The 15,971-nt window shown below is 36.0% G+C and overlaps 1 protein-coding gene across 9 annotated transcripts in view; it reads right to left on the bottom strand.

Moving 5' to 3' along the window:
- ANKRD17 (ankyrin repeat domain 17) overlaps positions 1 to 15,971 on the bottom strand; it is a 140,032-nt gene that overhangs the window by 52,889 nt on the left and 71,172 nt on the right. For 4 of the 9 annotated variants that reach the window (XM_056111507.1, XM_056111511.1, XM_056111510.1 and 1 more), the window contains exons 8-16: positions 14,937 to 15,174; positions 13,331 to 13,522; positions 12,913 to 13,022; positions 10,261 to 10,348; positions 8,559 to 8,686; positions 8,204 to 8,347; positions 7,496 to 7,598; positions 5,137 to 5,928; positions 794 to 942 (exon numbers count right to left, since the gene is read on the bottom strand). In XM_056111507.1, coding sequence (XP_055967482.1) covers positions 794 to 942; positions 5,137 to 5,928; positions 7,496 to 7,598; positions 8,204 to 8,347; positions 8,559 to 8,686; positions 10,261 to 10,348; positions 12,913 to 13,022; positions 13,331 to 13,522; positions 14,937 to 15,174 — 1,944 coding nt within the window. The remainder of the gene's footprint in view (positions 1 to 793; positions 943 to 5,136; positions 5,929 to 7,495; positions 7,599 to 8,203; positions 8,348 to 8,558; positions 8,687 to 10,260; positions 10,349 to 12,912; positions 13,023 to 13,330; positions 13,523 to 14,936; positions 15,175 to 15,971) is intronic. The other 5 variants (XM_056111508.1, XM_056111513.1, XM_056111514.1 and 2 more) reach the window with 3 other exon arrangements.

Raw genomic sequence — 15,971 nt, 5'->3', positions numbered from 1 at the left:
AAATACATAATTAAAGATAATACAAGTGTTTATTCTAAAGGCCATCAATGTTTATCTTCTTAAGAAATTTCTAAGTTAGGTCCCCAGGTGTCTGTTCAGGATAAAATATAAGCCATCTTCTCTCCAAGTTCACTCTGCCCTAATATCTCATCATAAATTACCTTTCTTCAATTCTTTCTTACTACTTAATAGCTTTAGAGACATAGACAGTTACACTCATTGGTGAGATTGATGTATCTTGGTCAGCAAGACCACAATTTTGAAAGAAAATATAGAGCAAGCTGCTCTATATAAGATGCCAGAATGAAAGTGTGCCTTTATTAATGTTGAAGTTTTAATACCATGATGAACTTTAAAGCATAAGTTCTACTTAAGTAGAAAATACATGTAAACCTTAAGTTATTTTGTTCTCCTTATTTCTTTAAAGTATTAAAAAACAAAAACAGCTTACTGATGACCTTAAATATCGGAGCACCACGAATAAAAATCTGCATTTGGCATTTTATTTCCTTATGGGTTCTGGGAAACGTTTGACAATACTCAGGGGAAATTCCAAATTCTATGCCCAGGAGTCACTCCCAGTAGTGCTTAGGAGACCGCATGTTGCCAGAAATTGAACCTGGGTCCAAAGCAGGCAAAATCACGTGGGCTAATGTACTCTACAGAGCTACATCTCCAGGCACAGCGTTTTAAAATGTAGATGCTACTTTATTTACAACTTGGCTCAGGTCTTTGACCAGAGACAAAGCAGCGTATGATGTAAGTCACCGTCATTCCTGCTTTCGGAACTCACCTGTGCATCAATATCAATGGCAGGGTAGATAGGAAGCATGGCTGAAGGAGAGATGATAGGACTTGGAGTTGGAGTCTGAGGCTGGGAAATGGAAGCTGCGATACTGTGGGTAGGAGTGTTTGACAATGCTGACGCTCTTCCACTGACTGCTGTTGAACAAAATAACTGGACTTAATAGGGAGGATACACTGTCAGGTAACAGCAACAAAGAAATTTTATCAAATATTAAAAACTTTAAAAAATAAAATGCCTACAAATAAATTGCCAGAGCACTAAATAACTCATCTTCCTGATTATTTCTGACTTTGAACAATAGAAATTATAATGTGTATTGGCAACAACAACAAATTTTCTAAACAAAAAGTGAACTGAAAAATTCCCCTCAAAATATATAATCATAAAACTTACATTCAAAATAATCCTGAAAACAAAAGTTTTCTTAAGAATTAAAATAAATGCAAATGGAAAGCTGTACATTATCATCTTCTTTATTAGAAAAGAAAAGATAATCAAGTTCATAAAGAGAAGTAATTTTACCTGCCAATTTCATACCTAATAATTTAGACTAATGATAATATCATTGTTTGAAGAGACCCTCACTGTACAGTCCATTAAAACACCTATCACTGCTTTACTAACAGCAAACAGGGAGCAGTAATATTCTGCATTGTAGTCCTCAAAAGGACAACACAGTTAAATATAAAAATGTGAGCCTCACACAAAAATGTACTTTGTCATGTGTAGAACTATTTTGAGGGAGGTCAATGCTCACCAATTAATCCAGCAAATACAATGACTTATGAAGACAAAATTAAAGAATTTGAAGTTAATGAATACATACAATCATTTTTCAAGTGTAGATTATTTTTGATTCTACGTTATTACCAAATCATTTTCACCCAAATAAGCAAATTAAGAATAATGGAACTCTGTATTTGAAAAGGAAAAATGTGAAAGGAGGTGGCACCCATCACCCCTACCCCCAATATAAAAATGCTCTGTAACTAAAGTATAAGCATTGATCTTTGAACAGTACTGTGTATGTGCATTTCCAAAATAGTTGTAACTACATCAGACAAAACAAGCATGATGTACAGCTAGATCTGAAACCAGCAAAAGAGGTTACGATCCTGCCAACAACAAACTAAAATTGATCTTATTTTAACAATTTTAAACATGGTTTTCAATTAAGTTATCTATTTTACATGAAATCCTTAGTTCAGGCACAAACACACACTACACATTATAGCAACACACATTCTGTAATTATACATTTTTAAGTCCACTTAAAAGCCAAAGGGAAAACAAAGGAGGAAACAAAACAGAACAAAACAGAACAGAACACGGTTTAAATCTTAAGGGATTCAGTTCATAGAAATGGGCATGTATTAGTACATTAACTAGTACCCTCAGAACTGTTGCTCGTGTTTATACTTTCACTTAAAAAAATAATTTTACTGTACATATTTTGGATATAAAGTCCAAAACCATGTCCAAAAATCTATGGCTGTTAAATTGATTTCATATTCTCCTTGACTAGAATAATATGCACAAAGGAAAATGCTAAGTGTAAACAGTAACTTAAACGAATGATCATCCATCTATCCAAAGGACTTCTTTATTTCATAAGAGACAGTAAACAAAACCACTTAAGATTTACTGACTGCATTAAAACTTACATTTCAGTTGGACTGATATTTTAAAGAACCTATCAAAAATAATTTTCTTATTTTCGGTCAAATTGGTAGTTGTATCAACTCACTGAAAAGGAGATGGGAAAACTCAATGACCTCATCCTGTTTCATTTGGGAAGCCAAGATATTGGCTTAACAAAACTATCAGGCATCCAATCTCTACTAATCAGATTAACAACTATAAATATGTAAGTGGTACCTGAAGGAACTGTTGTACAGATATACACACGTGGGACTGTACTTAAGGGTTTAGATATTTTAGAGAGAAAAATTTAAACACCAGATAAAAAACAAGAATAAACTCAAAAGAACAGGCAAGAAGTTAATACTAGTTAAACACAAGGAATTGATTTTGCATTGGCAATTATGAAGAACAGATAAGAAACAAAATTTTGGCCATCCACATATTAGAGAAAAAGACTAAATCTTTTAAGAGTTATAAATAGGAACAAAGAAAGACCAGCAGTTACATCACAGGGAAGGAAGACTAAGTCTAATGATATAGCAAGGTAATAAGAACACCCCCCCCAAAAGAAAAGATAAATGGTTACTAGGAAATGATGATTAATCAACTGAAAAATAAGTACTATTATATAAGCTTAAAGAAAGGCTGCTTAGTGGACATCTGAATATATTTGCTTTGTATCTTCGTGTACAGTGTGATGATAGAGGAGGATGGGATGCAGGTCTTTTTTAGTCACTACTCCTTCTGGTCTTCTCTCCTTTTCCACATAACTAAGCACACTAAAAGGTAAATTATTTCTTTTAGTGTAAGAGGTCAACTTCAATTCTCCTGAAGTGTGAGCCTTAAAAAAATTTATATGAAAATACTGAACACATTGGTTTTTGTCTAGTAAATCAATCGAGAGAAAAGCATTATAAATCTGACATTCCTGATATGCACCAATGTACAACCTGAAAGTCACTGCTAAGCAACAACAGGCATACCAGATGAAATTGGCAACTTAATGAAAAAAATTTCCATCTTCATTGGTATGGAATACTCATTCTAAATCGAAAAAGTAACACTTAGGTTTATACATTCTTTGGTAGTGAAACTGACAGAAAGAACACATTATGAACTAGCAGTAATGGTGACTGAATCAATATAACATTTAGGATTCTGGCTATTTTTTCTCAATTTCCATAAGACAGCCAACCTGTTTTAGTGGGATTTGAAAGTATAGCTCCTTAATAGTGATCAGCAGTACTTGAAAAAAATTTGAACATACCAGAAAATGTTTATATTTATTAATAATGTTTAACAGCTCTTACTACTTAATGCTATCATTTTTACCCCCACGGTATCTTAATCCACCCTTAGAATAGAAAAATCTTTTATTTCATTTATACTACTTTGGTGATAGTGAAAGAAGTCTGGTAAACTTCAGAGCAATTAATTACCAACAAAAATTTGTCTATTTAACTGGTCTCTTAGATTCTGTATATTAAATATCTCAGCACTATACAATTTACTCGTCTGTTCATTTAAAATGTGAAAACTGAATTATGTGTAACCTCATCATTTGTAATGTTACTAAAACACAGTTCCAAACTAGAAAAATCCAATCATCTTTTAATAAGCCAAAGAATAAAAAAGGGGAAGGGAGTACATGAAACTGACCAAAATTCAACTATTTTCTCCCTTTGTTTTTCCCTTTTCATGTTTCTTTTTCTTTTCTTTCTTTCTTCCTTTCCTTCTTCCTTTCTTCTTTTATTTTTTTGTGCCAGGAATTGAACCCAGGGCCTTAAACATGCAAGTCAAGTCCTATAGCACTGAGCTACATCCCTGGTACTTTTTCTTTCTTTAAAAAAAATGAAGAAAATTATACTTTCCAGTATACCATTCTTGTATTTTATAATCCTGTAAAAATCTCATTCCACTGCTATGTTACAGACCTCATGAAAGTACAAAACCCTAGAGCCATTAATAAAATCTTCTAAAATATTTCTTCTTGCCAATGGAACTATTATAATGAAAAAGAACCTCTCTGGCTACACATTTAAAGCTCTATCATTTCAACACTGTCAAAGAATTACATGTTCCCATAATACATTTAGAAAGCAGCTACACATAAAAATTTACAGGGGATAAAAATCACTGACATAGAGTATATTCAACCCCTATTAGGCTTGATACTTCATTATTGCTGTAAAGGTGTTTATCTTTTTTTTAATATCCATCATTTTTGAAGTCTGATCCATTAGTATGTAAGGTATTTCTGATCCCAAGTAAGTTTCCTGGTGTGTCCTACTAAGTTTTCACTTCGACCAATTTCCCAGTTTAGTGTGAATGCAAAACCAAAAAAGTAAAAAGAAAAAAAAAAGAAAAAAAAATCAATCGATATTCTGAACTTAAAGAGAAAAAACAAAAAGTAAAACATCAACCCCACTAATGAAAAACCCAGATTCCCTGCCTATCTAGCTAAGCCAGAAAGTTTAGTTATGTGTACTGAATGAACTAAACTCTAATTTGACCTGAATCCATGAGAACTTCTGAGATTGAATTAATTAATACTTCTAAGTCTATACATGGGTCAAGAGTCCAAAAATAGTTCTCAAGTTGGGGAATGGCAAAAAATCCTGACACACTCTTACTCGCCTTAAGCAAATCATATTTGATACCTGCTCATAATAATATAAACCCACCTGCCATGATGTCATCCAGCGTGTCATTGAGGGTCTGAGCAGGGCTGGCTACCATTAACCCTTGTTGTGTTTCTGTCAGAATTCCTTGCCCCAGCCCTGCCAACTGTGCTTGGCCCAGTACTGGCTGTCCAACTATTACTCCTTGTAGTTCTGTAAGATTTGCGATGGACCCTGGAGGCAAGGGACCTGCCGCCAGAGGTAAAGCTTGAGGCATGGCCAGAGGCTGGATTGGCGCAAAACCCATCTGAGCAGCAGCCGGCTGAGGCTCCTCTTGAAGCAAAGCTGGATCCACCTGCTGTAATCGTGCATAGTCTCCTTCGGAAAGCTGTTCTCCAACTCCGACCGGAGTCAGTAGTCCCAGATGTTGGCAAGACTGCTGCTGCTGCTGCTGCTGCTGCTGCTGCTGCTGCTGCTGCTGCTGCTGCTGCTGAAGCTGAATTCTTTGAGCTTTAACCTCTAGGTACTGCTTTTTCAGCTGCTGCTGAGTTTTCAGTTGGAGCTCTCGTTCTACCTTCTGGAGCTCCTCCAGGATCTTTTGTTTCTTCTGAATTTGTTCCTCCCTTGTTTTGTTCAGCTCCTCAATCTTCTCCTTGGTCAGTTGGTCAGCATGAGCCAGCTCCAAGGACTGCAGCTGTGCATTCTTTTCTATGGCTTCTTTAATCCTCTGTTCCAGTTCTGTTAACTTTCCCTGAGCCTCTTCTACAATGCTCTCTGGAGACTGATTGGTGATGTAACCCTGTACATCCTGGCTGTTTGCTGGCAAATGGCTGCTGGACTTTTGTTTAGAAGCAGCTGTGTGAGAAAGAAACCCCCTCAGAAGTGCACATGAATGGCATCCTCATTACAGAGTTACTGTTGGGAGGTTTAGTGCCAACAGTTATGCACCAACTTAGCACATCCACAGAAGGTGAAAAATGCACTGCTAAAAAGTTAAATTCACCTTCTTTATCACGAATATAAGAATGTATGTATTTTATGTGCATAGAGAAATCTTTGAGAAATTAATTCCAGAATTTAAAAAATACCACATGGCTAAAATTATACAACAGAGTAATGCAGATCTGTGACAGCTAAGTGGTACAACTAAAATCAAATCTAAAATTATATGTAGATATTTCAAGTGGTCATAAAGATGTAAAAACTCATAAGAACAGAAAAATAAAGTTAAAAGGCGTAGGGAAAACTTCAATCTCTATTTAGAATTTTTTCCATCTAGAATAGGCTGTGCCTTTTAAACACACACACATACACACCAAGTACCCAAAACCTGGAAAGTACCAGAAAATTTAAATCCACGTAAAATATTTTTCTCTGTTGGGGTCTAGTGTCTTTGAAACCGATAAAGGTAAGATACACATTCACATAGTCACACAGCTACCTGGCCAGTAGAGAACTGGGATTCAGTTTCCCTGGAAGAAAAGATGCTGGGCTACGCCATCCACTGTATCTTCAGATCGCCAGGTGAATAAACAGATCTGGCCACAGATATAGCAATCAGCTGTTTGCTATACCAGTCAAAAAAGGGTACCAAGGCTCTAGATTAGTAACAGTGATTGAATGAAAATAGCTGGTGGGAATATTTAATACTCTTGCTGGGAAAGTAATATAGGTAGTCAAAAACAAAAATTAAAAACACAATGGTACTTCAAATAAAGCCTTTTAAAAAGAAAAACTAATTTGAGCTGGTAGCAGTAAAGTTTTGGAACATACTTTTTGGTTTTGCTTTTTGTGGTGCTGGAGATCAAATCCAGGACCTCACAGATGTGAGGTATGCACTCTACCACAGAGCCACATCCCCATCGCCCTGGGACGTAACTTTTGAAGATGTATGTGAAACACCCAGAAATCAAATAAAGATCTCAGATTTCTAAAGAAACAAACAAGCATATCTGATATAACTTTGAATTTATAACTGAGAAATGGTATCCCAGGTATAAGATCTGTTCATTTTTGTTATCCGAAAATAAATTGTAATTTTGGTCGACTTTGTTAATCTTAAATCATATGCAACTACAGAAATTTAAGTAATTTACAAAAATGTCACCCACCTATACCCATCCCACTATATGAATATAAACAGAATGACTAGTTATTAGAGCATATCATAGGTGATCAGAATTGCAAAGAAAAGTATCTGATTTTCTCTTAAGACTTGTAGCACAAATTATCAACTATCTGACCTCCCTAAAACATGCTTTTCTCATTGTTTAAAAAAAGCAAACCAAACCAAAGAAAAAAACCCTTTATACCAACTTAGCAAATTCACTTTTTGTGGAAAAAGACTTTTGAGGCTGGTTCTTTATAGTCTGATTTTTATGTGGGAAATACATAATAAATAGTCCTTAGAAGTATAACTGACCTTTATTCCTGATGGGAAGAGTAGCGGCGACATTGGCAGGAGGCTTGTCAGGCTCCTGAGGTGGGACAACCATGGGCAGTGCTTGAACTGGTACACGAGGAGCCTAAGGGAAAGAAAATCGTTACTGAAAAGTGAGTAATGGGCCGGAGAGATAACTCAACCAGCTGAGTGCTAGCTTTGCACTCAGGAGGCCCATTTCAATCCCCTGGAGCACATGGTCCACAAAACACTGCCAGGAGTGACGCCCTGAGGGCAGAGCCAGAAGCAGGCAGTGAGCAATGCCAGGGGTGGCCTCCCCACCTTACAAAAATTATTCATAAAAATTTTAACATGGCATTAATGCCAAACAAAGACATATCTATTTGAAATATACTGTTAGGAACATTATTTTCTATGGCTTTATAAATGGACTCTTGAACTTAAATGATGACATTTAAATTTATTACTGAAATCAAGTATTTAAATTGTCATTAAGGTAAAGCAAAATCCTATTCATGCAGAATCTGATTTCATAGATGTTCATTAACCATATCAAATACATGTCAGCAAAAAATAAAACCTACATAAAACAAAGTGATCAATCTAGTTTAGACAGAAACTATAAGCCAAAGGAAAAAGATGATTAAATTCTTACCATACATAAAATAATCTAACGTAAACTGAAATTAAGAACAAAACAATAAACATATGAGATAATTAAATTCTTACCCTATTTAAATCATGGGATGGGGGGGTTAACTGAGAGACATCTGGTGGAGGGGCTGATAGCAAATTATTAGGGTAGTCCAAAAGATAGCAAACAACACTTGTATGGCCACCTTTTGCTGCTTCTATCAACATGGTTGAACCGTCCTTAAAGAGAGGATATGGGAAATATTAGTTTAAAAAAGCAATAAGAAAGATAAAAACAATAGGTTGTCAGATACTTAAAATCTTGGGTTTAGTAAAAATGATTTTCTACTAATAAAACACAAGGAAATAAAAATAACTGCCATCACACAAGAAACAAACGATACTGAGAAACATTCAAGAGTTAAGAATTAAATTTAACTGAATTACGTACCTTTAAACGGTGAGTTGGATCTGCCCCATGAGCTAAAAGAAGTTCCACAACTGCCAGATGACCTCCAGCACAAGCCAAGGAGAGTACTGTGTGGTCATTATTTGCTGTGGTTCTATTCACATTTGCTCCTAAAAACAGAAAAGCAGGAAAAAAATCATGCTGATAGTGTAGCTTCTTAAATTATCGTGATTTTCAAGTATAAAGTGTCGAGGGTTTAGTATAATAAAGTCCACATACTCACTACTCAACTCACACAGCCAATTTCATTTCACATATGACCCCTATCAATTCTCCTCTCATTCTGAATTTTCAAAAGCAAATCCCAAATAAGCACAGTAGCACTGTCTTCCCGTTTATCGATTTGCTCGAACGGGCCCAGTAACGTCTCAATTGTGAGACTTGTTGTTACTGTGTTTGGCATATCATCAGGGTAGCATGCCAATCTTTGCTGTGCGGGTGATATATCCTCTTGGTAGCTTGCCGGGCTCATAAGAATGTCTATAAGCAAAGTGGTACCCCGGCATTAGAAGCACTGCACTGTAGCACTGTCCTCCTGTTCATCGATTTGCTGGAGTGGGCCCAGTAACATCTCTATTGTGAGACTTGTTGTTACTGTGTTTGGCATATTGAATACGTTACAGGTAGCTTGCCAGGCTTTGCCGTGCAGGTGAGATACTCTTGGTAGCTTGCCAGGCTCTCTGAGAGGGGCCCTCCCGTTGAACGTCGATTTGCTCGAGCGGGCCCAGTAACGTCTCCATTGGAGACTTTGTTGTTACTGTGTCTGGCATATCGAGTACTCTCGGTAGTGTGCCGGGCTCTCCGAGAGGGGCGGAGGAATCGAACTCGGGTCGGCCATGTTGGCCGCTTGTAAGGCGAATGCCCTACCCGCTGTGCTATCGCTCTGAGAGGGGCAGAGGAATCAAACCCGGCTTGGCCAGGTTGACTGTGCACAAGGCAAACGCCCTACCGCTGTGCTATTGCTCCAGCCCAAATCCCAAATAAACACAAAACAATTTCTTCCATAAATATATATACATCAGAATGTAGCAAAGATAAGAATGAAAGTATGTTACTTCTAATATAAATTACAGCTTAAGTAGTAAATATCTAGGAAATTTTAGTAAATTTCTAGGAAATAATTTAAAGAAAATCTCTCTCTCTCTCTCTCTCTATATATATATAGCTAAGGTTTTATGTATTTAAAGTATATGTATCATGAAAAATAATTCAATCCATTTTGGGTATTTTTCAAAATTCAGTTTTAGGTCTGGTGTCTTTGTCATGTCATAAATATTACCACCTTCCTATTATAACAAAGGAAACGTTGAGTACAAGGAAATATAAAGTAAAAATGTTACAAGTGATTTGGGTCTCAAGTTGCTCAGTGTAAACATAACTATCCAGATTTTAAGATATATTATCACATGTATTATTATTATTGCATGTGTATTACTGAATGATATATATTACAAGGAAAGAAAAAGTCATCAAACCTAGTTTTACTAAGAGTTTTTTTCCCCCCTTTAAAGAGGTGTTTAACAGTCCTTGCATGATGTTGATCAATTTAGCAATCTAAACTGCCACTGGATTCTCTCTACTAATTGATATCCAAAAGTGTTCTTAACCTCTCGATCTCCATAAATATTTGAGGGCAGGAAACAGAAACGGGGATAGAAAACAAAACTTCTTTCCATACACCTACCTTTGCTGATTAAGAACTGAACTGTACAAACATGACCAGCTCTTGCAGCTTTCATTAAGGGAGTTCTTCCACCTTCAGATTCGTGTTCCTGTTTAAAATATAGACTTAATTAATATTTAATGCCACTGAACAACAATAGTCCTTTGCAAAATCCAAGGGCAAAGAAATGAACTGATTTAGACATCAGAATCTAAAGCATACTAAGAAATACATATTCAAACTGGAAACATATCCTAAGTAAATAATTTAAGACCTGGAATTTTATTTATGTGATTCTGACACCCTCTCCTAAATGCAAATGGATAAATTTTTCTTTCTCTTTCTACAAATAGGATTTGGAAGCTTAACAGTTAAGGGCACCACAGAGCCCTCTCTAATTTCACTATCCTTCCTCTAATTCAAGTGAATTTTCCTGTTGTAAATTCACTGTCTATAATAATTTCCTCTTTTGATAAATTTGGGATGGCAGAGATGATACCAGGGTCAACTACATGCAAGGTATGCACCTTATCTCCTGTACAATCTCTCCAGCCACCAAACTTCCTCTTTTTATATACTTCTAATATCTTTTGTTGTTTATTTACTTTGGGTTTTGGGCCTTACCTGGAGGTGCTCAGGGAATCATAGGAAGGGCAAAGCTACCGGGAGTCTGCCAAGTTCAAGGCAAACCCTTACCCGCTCTGGCCTCGTTTTCCTTTTTTCCTCTCATGAAAACAAGGCTAGGAACAATCCATATACCTCAAATCATAAACTTAAAGATATTACTAAAGATTCCTGGAGTTAAATGGTTGGCCAATCTATTATATCTTGTTATCACTGAGCAATTGAGACTATATGAAAAATTTTCACATCTTAGAATATTAAAGCTTGAGGAAAAAGTACTATTTTTAAAGTATTACACATTTTAACTTTGTAACACATAACAAATATAGAGGCTAACATTAATATGTAATGAACAACCAACTCATGGTTCTATGAAATCACATTTTTCTAACACAAGTTTCTACAAGTTTGCTTTCACTGCCTATGTTTCACAGCCACTATGATAAACACTACAAATTTAGTTCCTAAGCTAAATGTCAAAATTAAATTAGGGGAAAATATACATAAAAGTACAATAAAACATGCTTACAGAGTTGGGTCAGTAACATTCAGGTGAGAAAATCAACAATACTGATCTAATCTAATTCAACACTTTTCCTTCAATAATGACAGACTGAATATATTAAGTTTATGAAACTAGTTCATGGAGGAGCTATTTCTGTCTCTATATAAATTTATTTCATAAACTATAATTTCTATAAGAAAATACACTTAAATATTAATCTCAAGCCCATGAATACATTTTGGTGCTTATCTCGCCCGCACGGCAGAGCCTGGCAAGCTCCCCGTGACGTATTCGATATGCCAAACACAGTAACAACGAAGTCTCCAATGGAGACATTACTGGGCCCGCTCGAGCAAATCGACAAACAATGGGAGGGCCTTTACCTTTTTACCTTTACATCTTTATGAAAACCTAATTTTCATGCCTCACTACCCCTTTCAAGGGCTAAATTCTAAGATAAACATTCTCCTTACATACACTTGCAGTACCTCTTAGCAAAGTGCCAGGGACTGAACCCAGTTCTCAGGCACGGGAAAAATGCACTTTGAGCACTAAACCACGTCCTGCGCCATTCCACACACGTTTGCTCTGTGCTTTCCTATTTTTCAAGCTGTACTCTTATTTTTCTTTCAAGTGGAATAGTGGAATTTTTTTATATAAATAGTTATATTGTATCCTTCTTTCACACAGCCAAAATACAATTTCTTACATGACATCTTTTTACCCATCCTAAGCTTCTTTACTCTTTTATTAGTTTCCTAAATATAATCCACTGGATTATGGCATCAGATTTCATACTTGTTATTAGCACAGCGGTAGGGCGTTCGCCTTACAAGCGGCCAACATGGCCAACCCGAGTTCGATTCCTCCGCCCCTCTCGGGGAGCCCGGCAAGCTACCGAGAGTATTCGATATGCAAAACACAGTAACAACAAAGTCTCCAATGGAGACGTTACTGGGCCCGCTCGAGCAAATCGACGATCAACGGGAGGGCCTTTGCCTTTACCTTTATTCAAAGTTACAAGAGGGAAAATACATTAAACTATTTAGCATGTTTAACTTCCCTATGATGTAATAATGCAATAAAAAGTGCAGGTACAACGTATTTTCTAAGCTGCAATGAAGTGTCTATAAACTGGTTTGTCTTTTTATAAAAAATAAGGTAAGCTTTCTAAAAATAACCAAGTAAATAAGAAAATGTGTCTGCAATACATGCGCGTGTTTTAATAACACATCTGATTATGCTCAGAAATCTACTGGCAGTGCTCAGGAAATCATGTGGAATGCCAGGGACAGAACCCAGGTCAGCTGTGTGCAACGCAAATACCTCAGCCTCTATAATAAAGCTTTAGCATATGCCATACAATTTTAATGTGGAAATTTTTTTTTAATGTAGAATTCTAATGTGTGGAAAAGGGAAACAATCAGAAGCATTTTGTTTACAATCACTAAATTTTAAATTATTTTTATTTTACTTTGTTTTTGAGGGGTGACGGTAGGGAGGTCTTTATTTTAAACATTAGAATATAATGTTATATAGCTTACCAGATCTGCTCCTGCCTGAAGTAAGACATCTGCTACATCAGTATGACCATTTTCACAGGCATACGTTAGTGCCGTATCTCCTGTTGCTGTTGTTGCATGAACATTAGCTCCTATATTACGAGTCAAACAAAACACGGTATTAAAAATTGTAAGACAAATGATAGCATCAAAATTTTTTCTAGATGTAGTAAGTCTTTAACTGAAACAATACATAGTCACTTCTGAAAAAAAAATAGTCAGCATCCTTAAGAAAAAAAAATGAGACTTCATCCAACAATTAAAGCCATAAGATCAAATGCCAGTTATTCAAAATAAATAAAAGCTTATCAGACTTTTTTCACATATTCTATAGATCAAAACACAGAAAATATCTGCACTGTCATGCTAACAAAATTTCTTCAAATATCAAAATACCTACCTGCAGCCAGTAAGTATTTGACTAGCTCCAAATGACCCTCCTGAGCAGCTTCCATTAAAGGAGTGGAACATCCTAGTTCTATATCAGCTCCAGCCTTAATTAGAAAATCAGCCACTTCCAGAAAGCCTCCACAGCAAGCCAGAGTCAATGCAGTTTCTTGGGTTTCTTCTGTCTGTGCATTGATATTTGCTCCTAAAATAAAGATTCTAGTTATTTAAAGAAAGCAAAACATGTCGTTTCTTAACCAACTATACATCAAAAACAAACATTACTTTATTAAATGATAAAATGCCTCTACCTCTTGAGAGTTATAAATAAAGCTATTTATTTTGAATTTGAACCCACTAGTTCGTATTTGCTATATACGGCTGTAATTAGCTTTATTCTGCCAGGAGGTACCAGAGATGACAAATCAAGACATTTTAGAGAATAGTATACTACACTCCTTCATTATAAATATTAAAAATAAAAAAATGATAAAAAATGTTGATGACAGAAACAAGTTTTAACAAACTATTACATCTGCCACCAAATAGTTAACAATTTTATGCTATTAGCTGTATTTTACACATAAGGGAACACATAAGAGGTCAATTAATTTGCCCAGTGTCAAAATGACATCATCATCATTACCACTAACACCATCACCACAGTTAACTTATAACAGACATTGCATTTTACGAGCTTTAAGCAAATATGTATTAACTCACACAATAACCCTATGAAAACTGAGGCACAGTGGTTCAAAACTTGCCTATAATTCAAAATGGCAAGGCAAGCTACGAAAGTCACTGCAAAACCTATGCTTTCGGAATTCTAACCAACATTATCTCAATATTAGATCCTTGAGACCATAACCCCTAGAATTTCTTTTTTTTTTATATGTAGCAATCCTTTTATATTTATCTAAAAAGAAAAAAATTTTTTTTGGTTGAGATTGGGGTAGCAGGAGGGGAGGATGGTTTGGTTTGGGGCGCATTCAGCAGTGTTCAGTGGTTAGGCCTAGCTCTGCACTCAGGGGTTACTCCTGATAGACTTGGGGAACCATACAGTGTGCTGGGGACCGAACCCAGATTGGCCACAAACAAGGTAAACACCCTACCCATTATCTCTAGCCCCATGGCATTATTATTATTTTTTATGGGGCCACTCTCCGTGGTGCTCATGCTACTCTTAGCAAATGTACTACATACCGTACTATCACGTAGGGAGGCCCCAACAAGCTGGCTTCTAAAACTAAGATGCTGGGAGGGAACCTGGGAACACTGGTGCTGGGAAATGTCCACTGGTGGAGGGATGGGTGTTGGAATCCTGTATGATTGAAACCTAATCATGAACAGCTTTGCAAGAGTCTATCTCACAGTGATTCAATTAAAAAGTTTAAAAAAAAAACAACACTTAAGAGGCTGCAAATACTGGTGAAAGTGGAAACTGAATTCTAAACTGAAGATATCTTAACACAGTATTTTTCAAAAGAAGTCCAGGCACTGAACTTCTTGTATTTCTGTAATCTTTGCATTCTCATTAGTTCTTATGGTAGGATTTCCTATGCTGGGCTTAATAAGACACTGTAAATATCTGCTTATATCTGTTTTGTCTTGTTTACCTTGGCCTAGAAGTAATGCTACCATTTCTTCATGTCCTTCTCGAGCTGCTTCCATCAATGGTGTATAACCTTCATCATTGACTTCTTCCAGGCTAGCTCCTCTTTCAATAAGTAAAGCTGCAAGCTCCACATGCCCACCACACGCAGCCAAAGTCAATGGTGACTCAAAGGAATCAGCAGGCATGTTTACTTGGGCACCACTGTCAAGAAGTAACCTAGCTACTTCAACATGACCATCCTAATTACAACGTAATAAAAAAAATTCAATCAGCACCATCAAAATTATCTTTAAATTATGAATACAATAACTAGCAAATAATGAAGCTAACTAATCTACATTCAAAATGAATAAATCAGCATTAAACACTGACTAAACCAGTATTTATTAAGGTCTACCTATGTTTTTTCTTTAATACAATACAGGAAATCAAAACCGAGAATGCAGAAAAAGAATGAGCTCAATCAAACATATTAAACCATCAAGAAATGTGCTATGATACCACAGTTAATAGCAACACTACAGGGCAGAAACTTAAAAAAGAATGAAGTTCAGAAAACAATAGGATTTTTACAGAAACCTTAAGGAAAATCAAACATAAGGTAAAAAGCACAATACTTTTGGAAGGAGTTACAGAACTGTGGATGATTTTATTTTTGAAGTGAAATAGATTCATTTTGAAGAAAAATGATGAAAGGAGAGAAAAGAATACATCGCAGGGTGTGATTCTGGCAGCAGATATGCACGCTGCTTGCCTGTACAAGAGCGGCTTGTCCCAAACTGTTGCTTTAATTGTAGGCAAAAGGAAATACACTGTGCTAAAGGTTCTTCCTTGGCTGTTCAATTTATGTCTACCAGTGAAAATCACAAAAGAAAGTTATTTCTTATCATATACTTTACTAGACTCACTTTCCCCATAGCTTTTTTAACTATTGGAGACACTAGGTTCTCTTTTTCCTCTTTTTCCCTATTACATACCTTTTCATTTTATGTCATCTCCAACAGGTATCTAATTTTTATTTGAACATGTCAAACAA

The sequence above is a fragment of the Sorex fumeus genome, unplaced genomic scaffold (assembly GCF_029834395.1).
Source record: "Sorex fumeus unplaced genomic scaffold, SorFum_2.1 ptg000013l, whole genome shotgun sequence".
Taxonomy (NCBI): domain Eukaryota; kingdom Metazoa; phylum Chordata; class Mammalia; order Eulipotyphla; family Soricidae; genus Sorex; species Sorex fumeus.
Note: the sequence above shows the minus strand (reverse complement) of the source record. Positions and strands in the feature narration are given on the sequence as shown.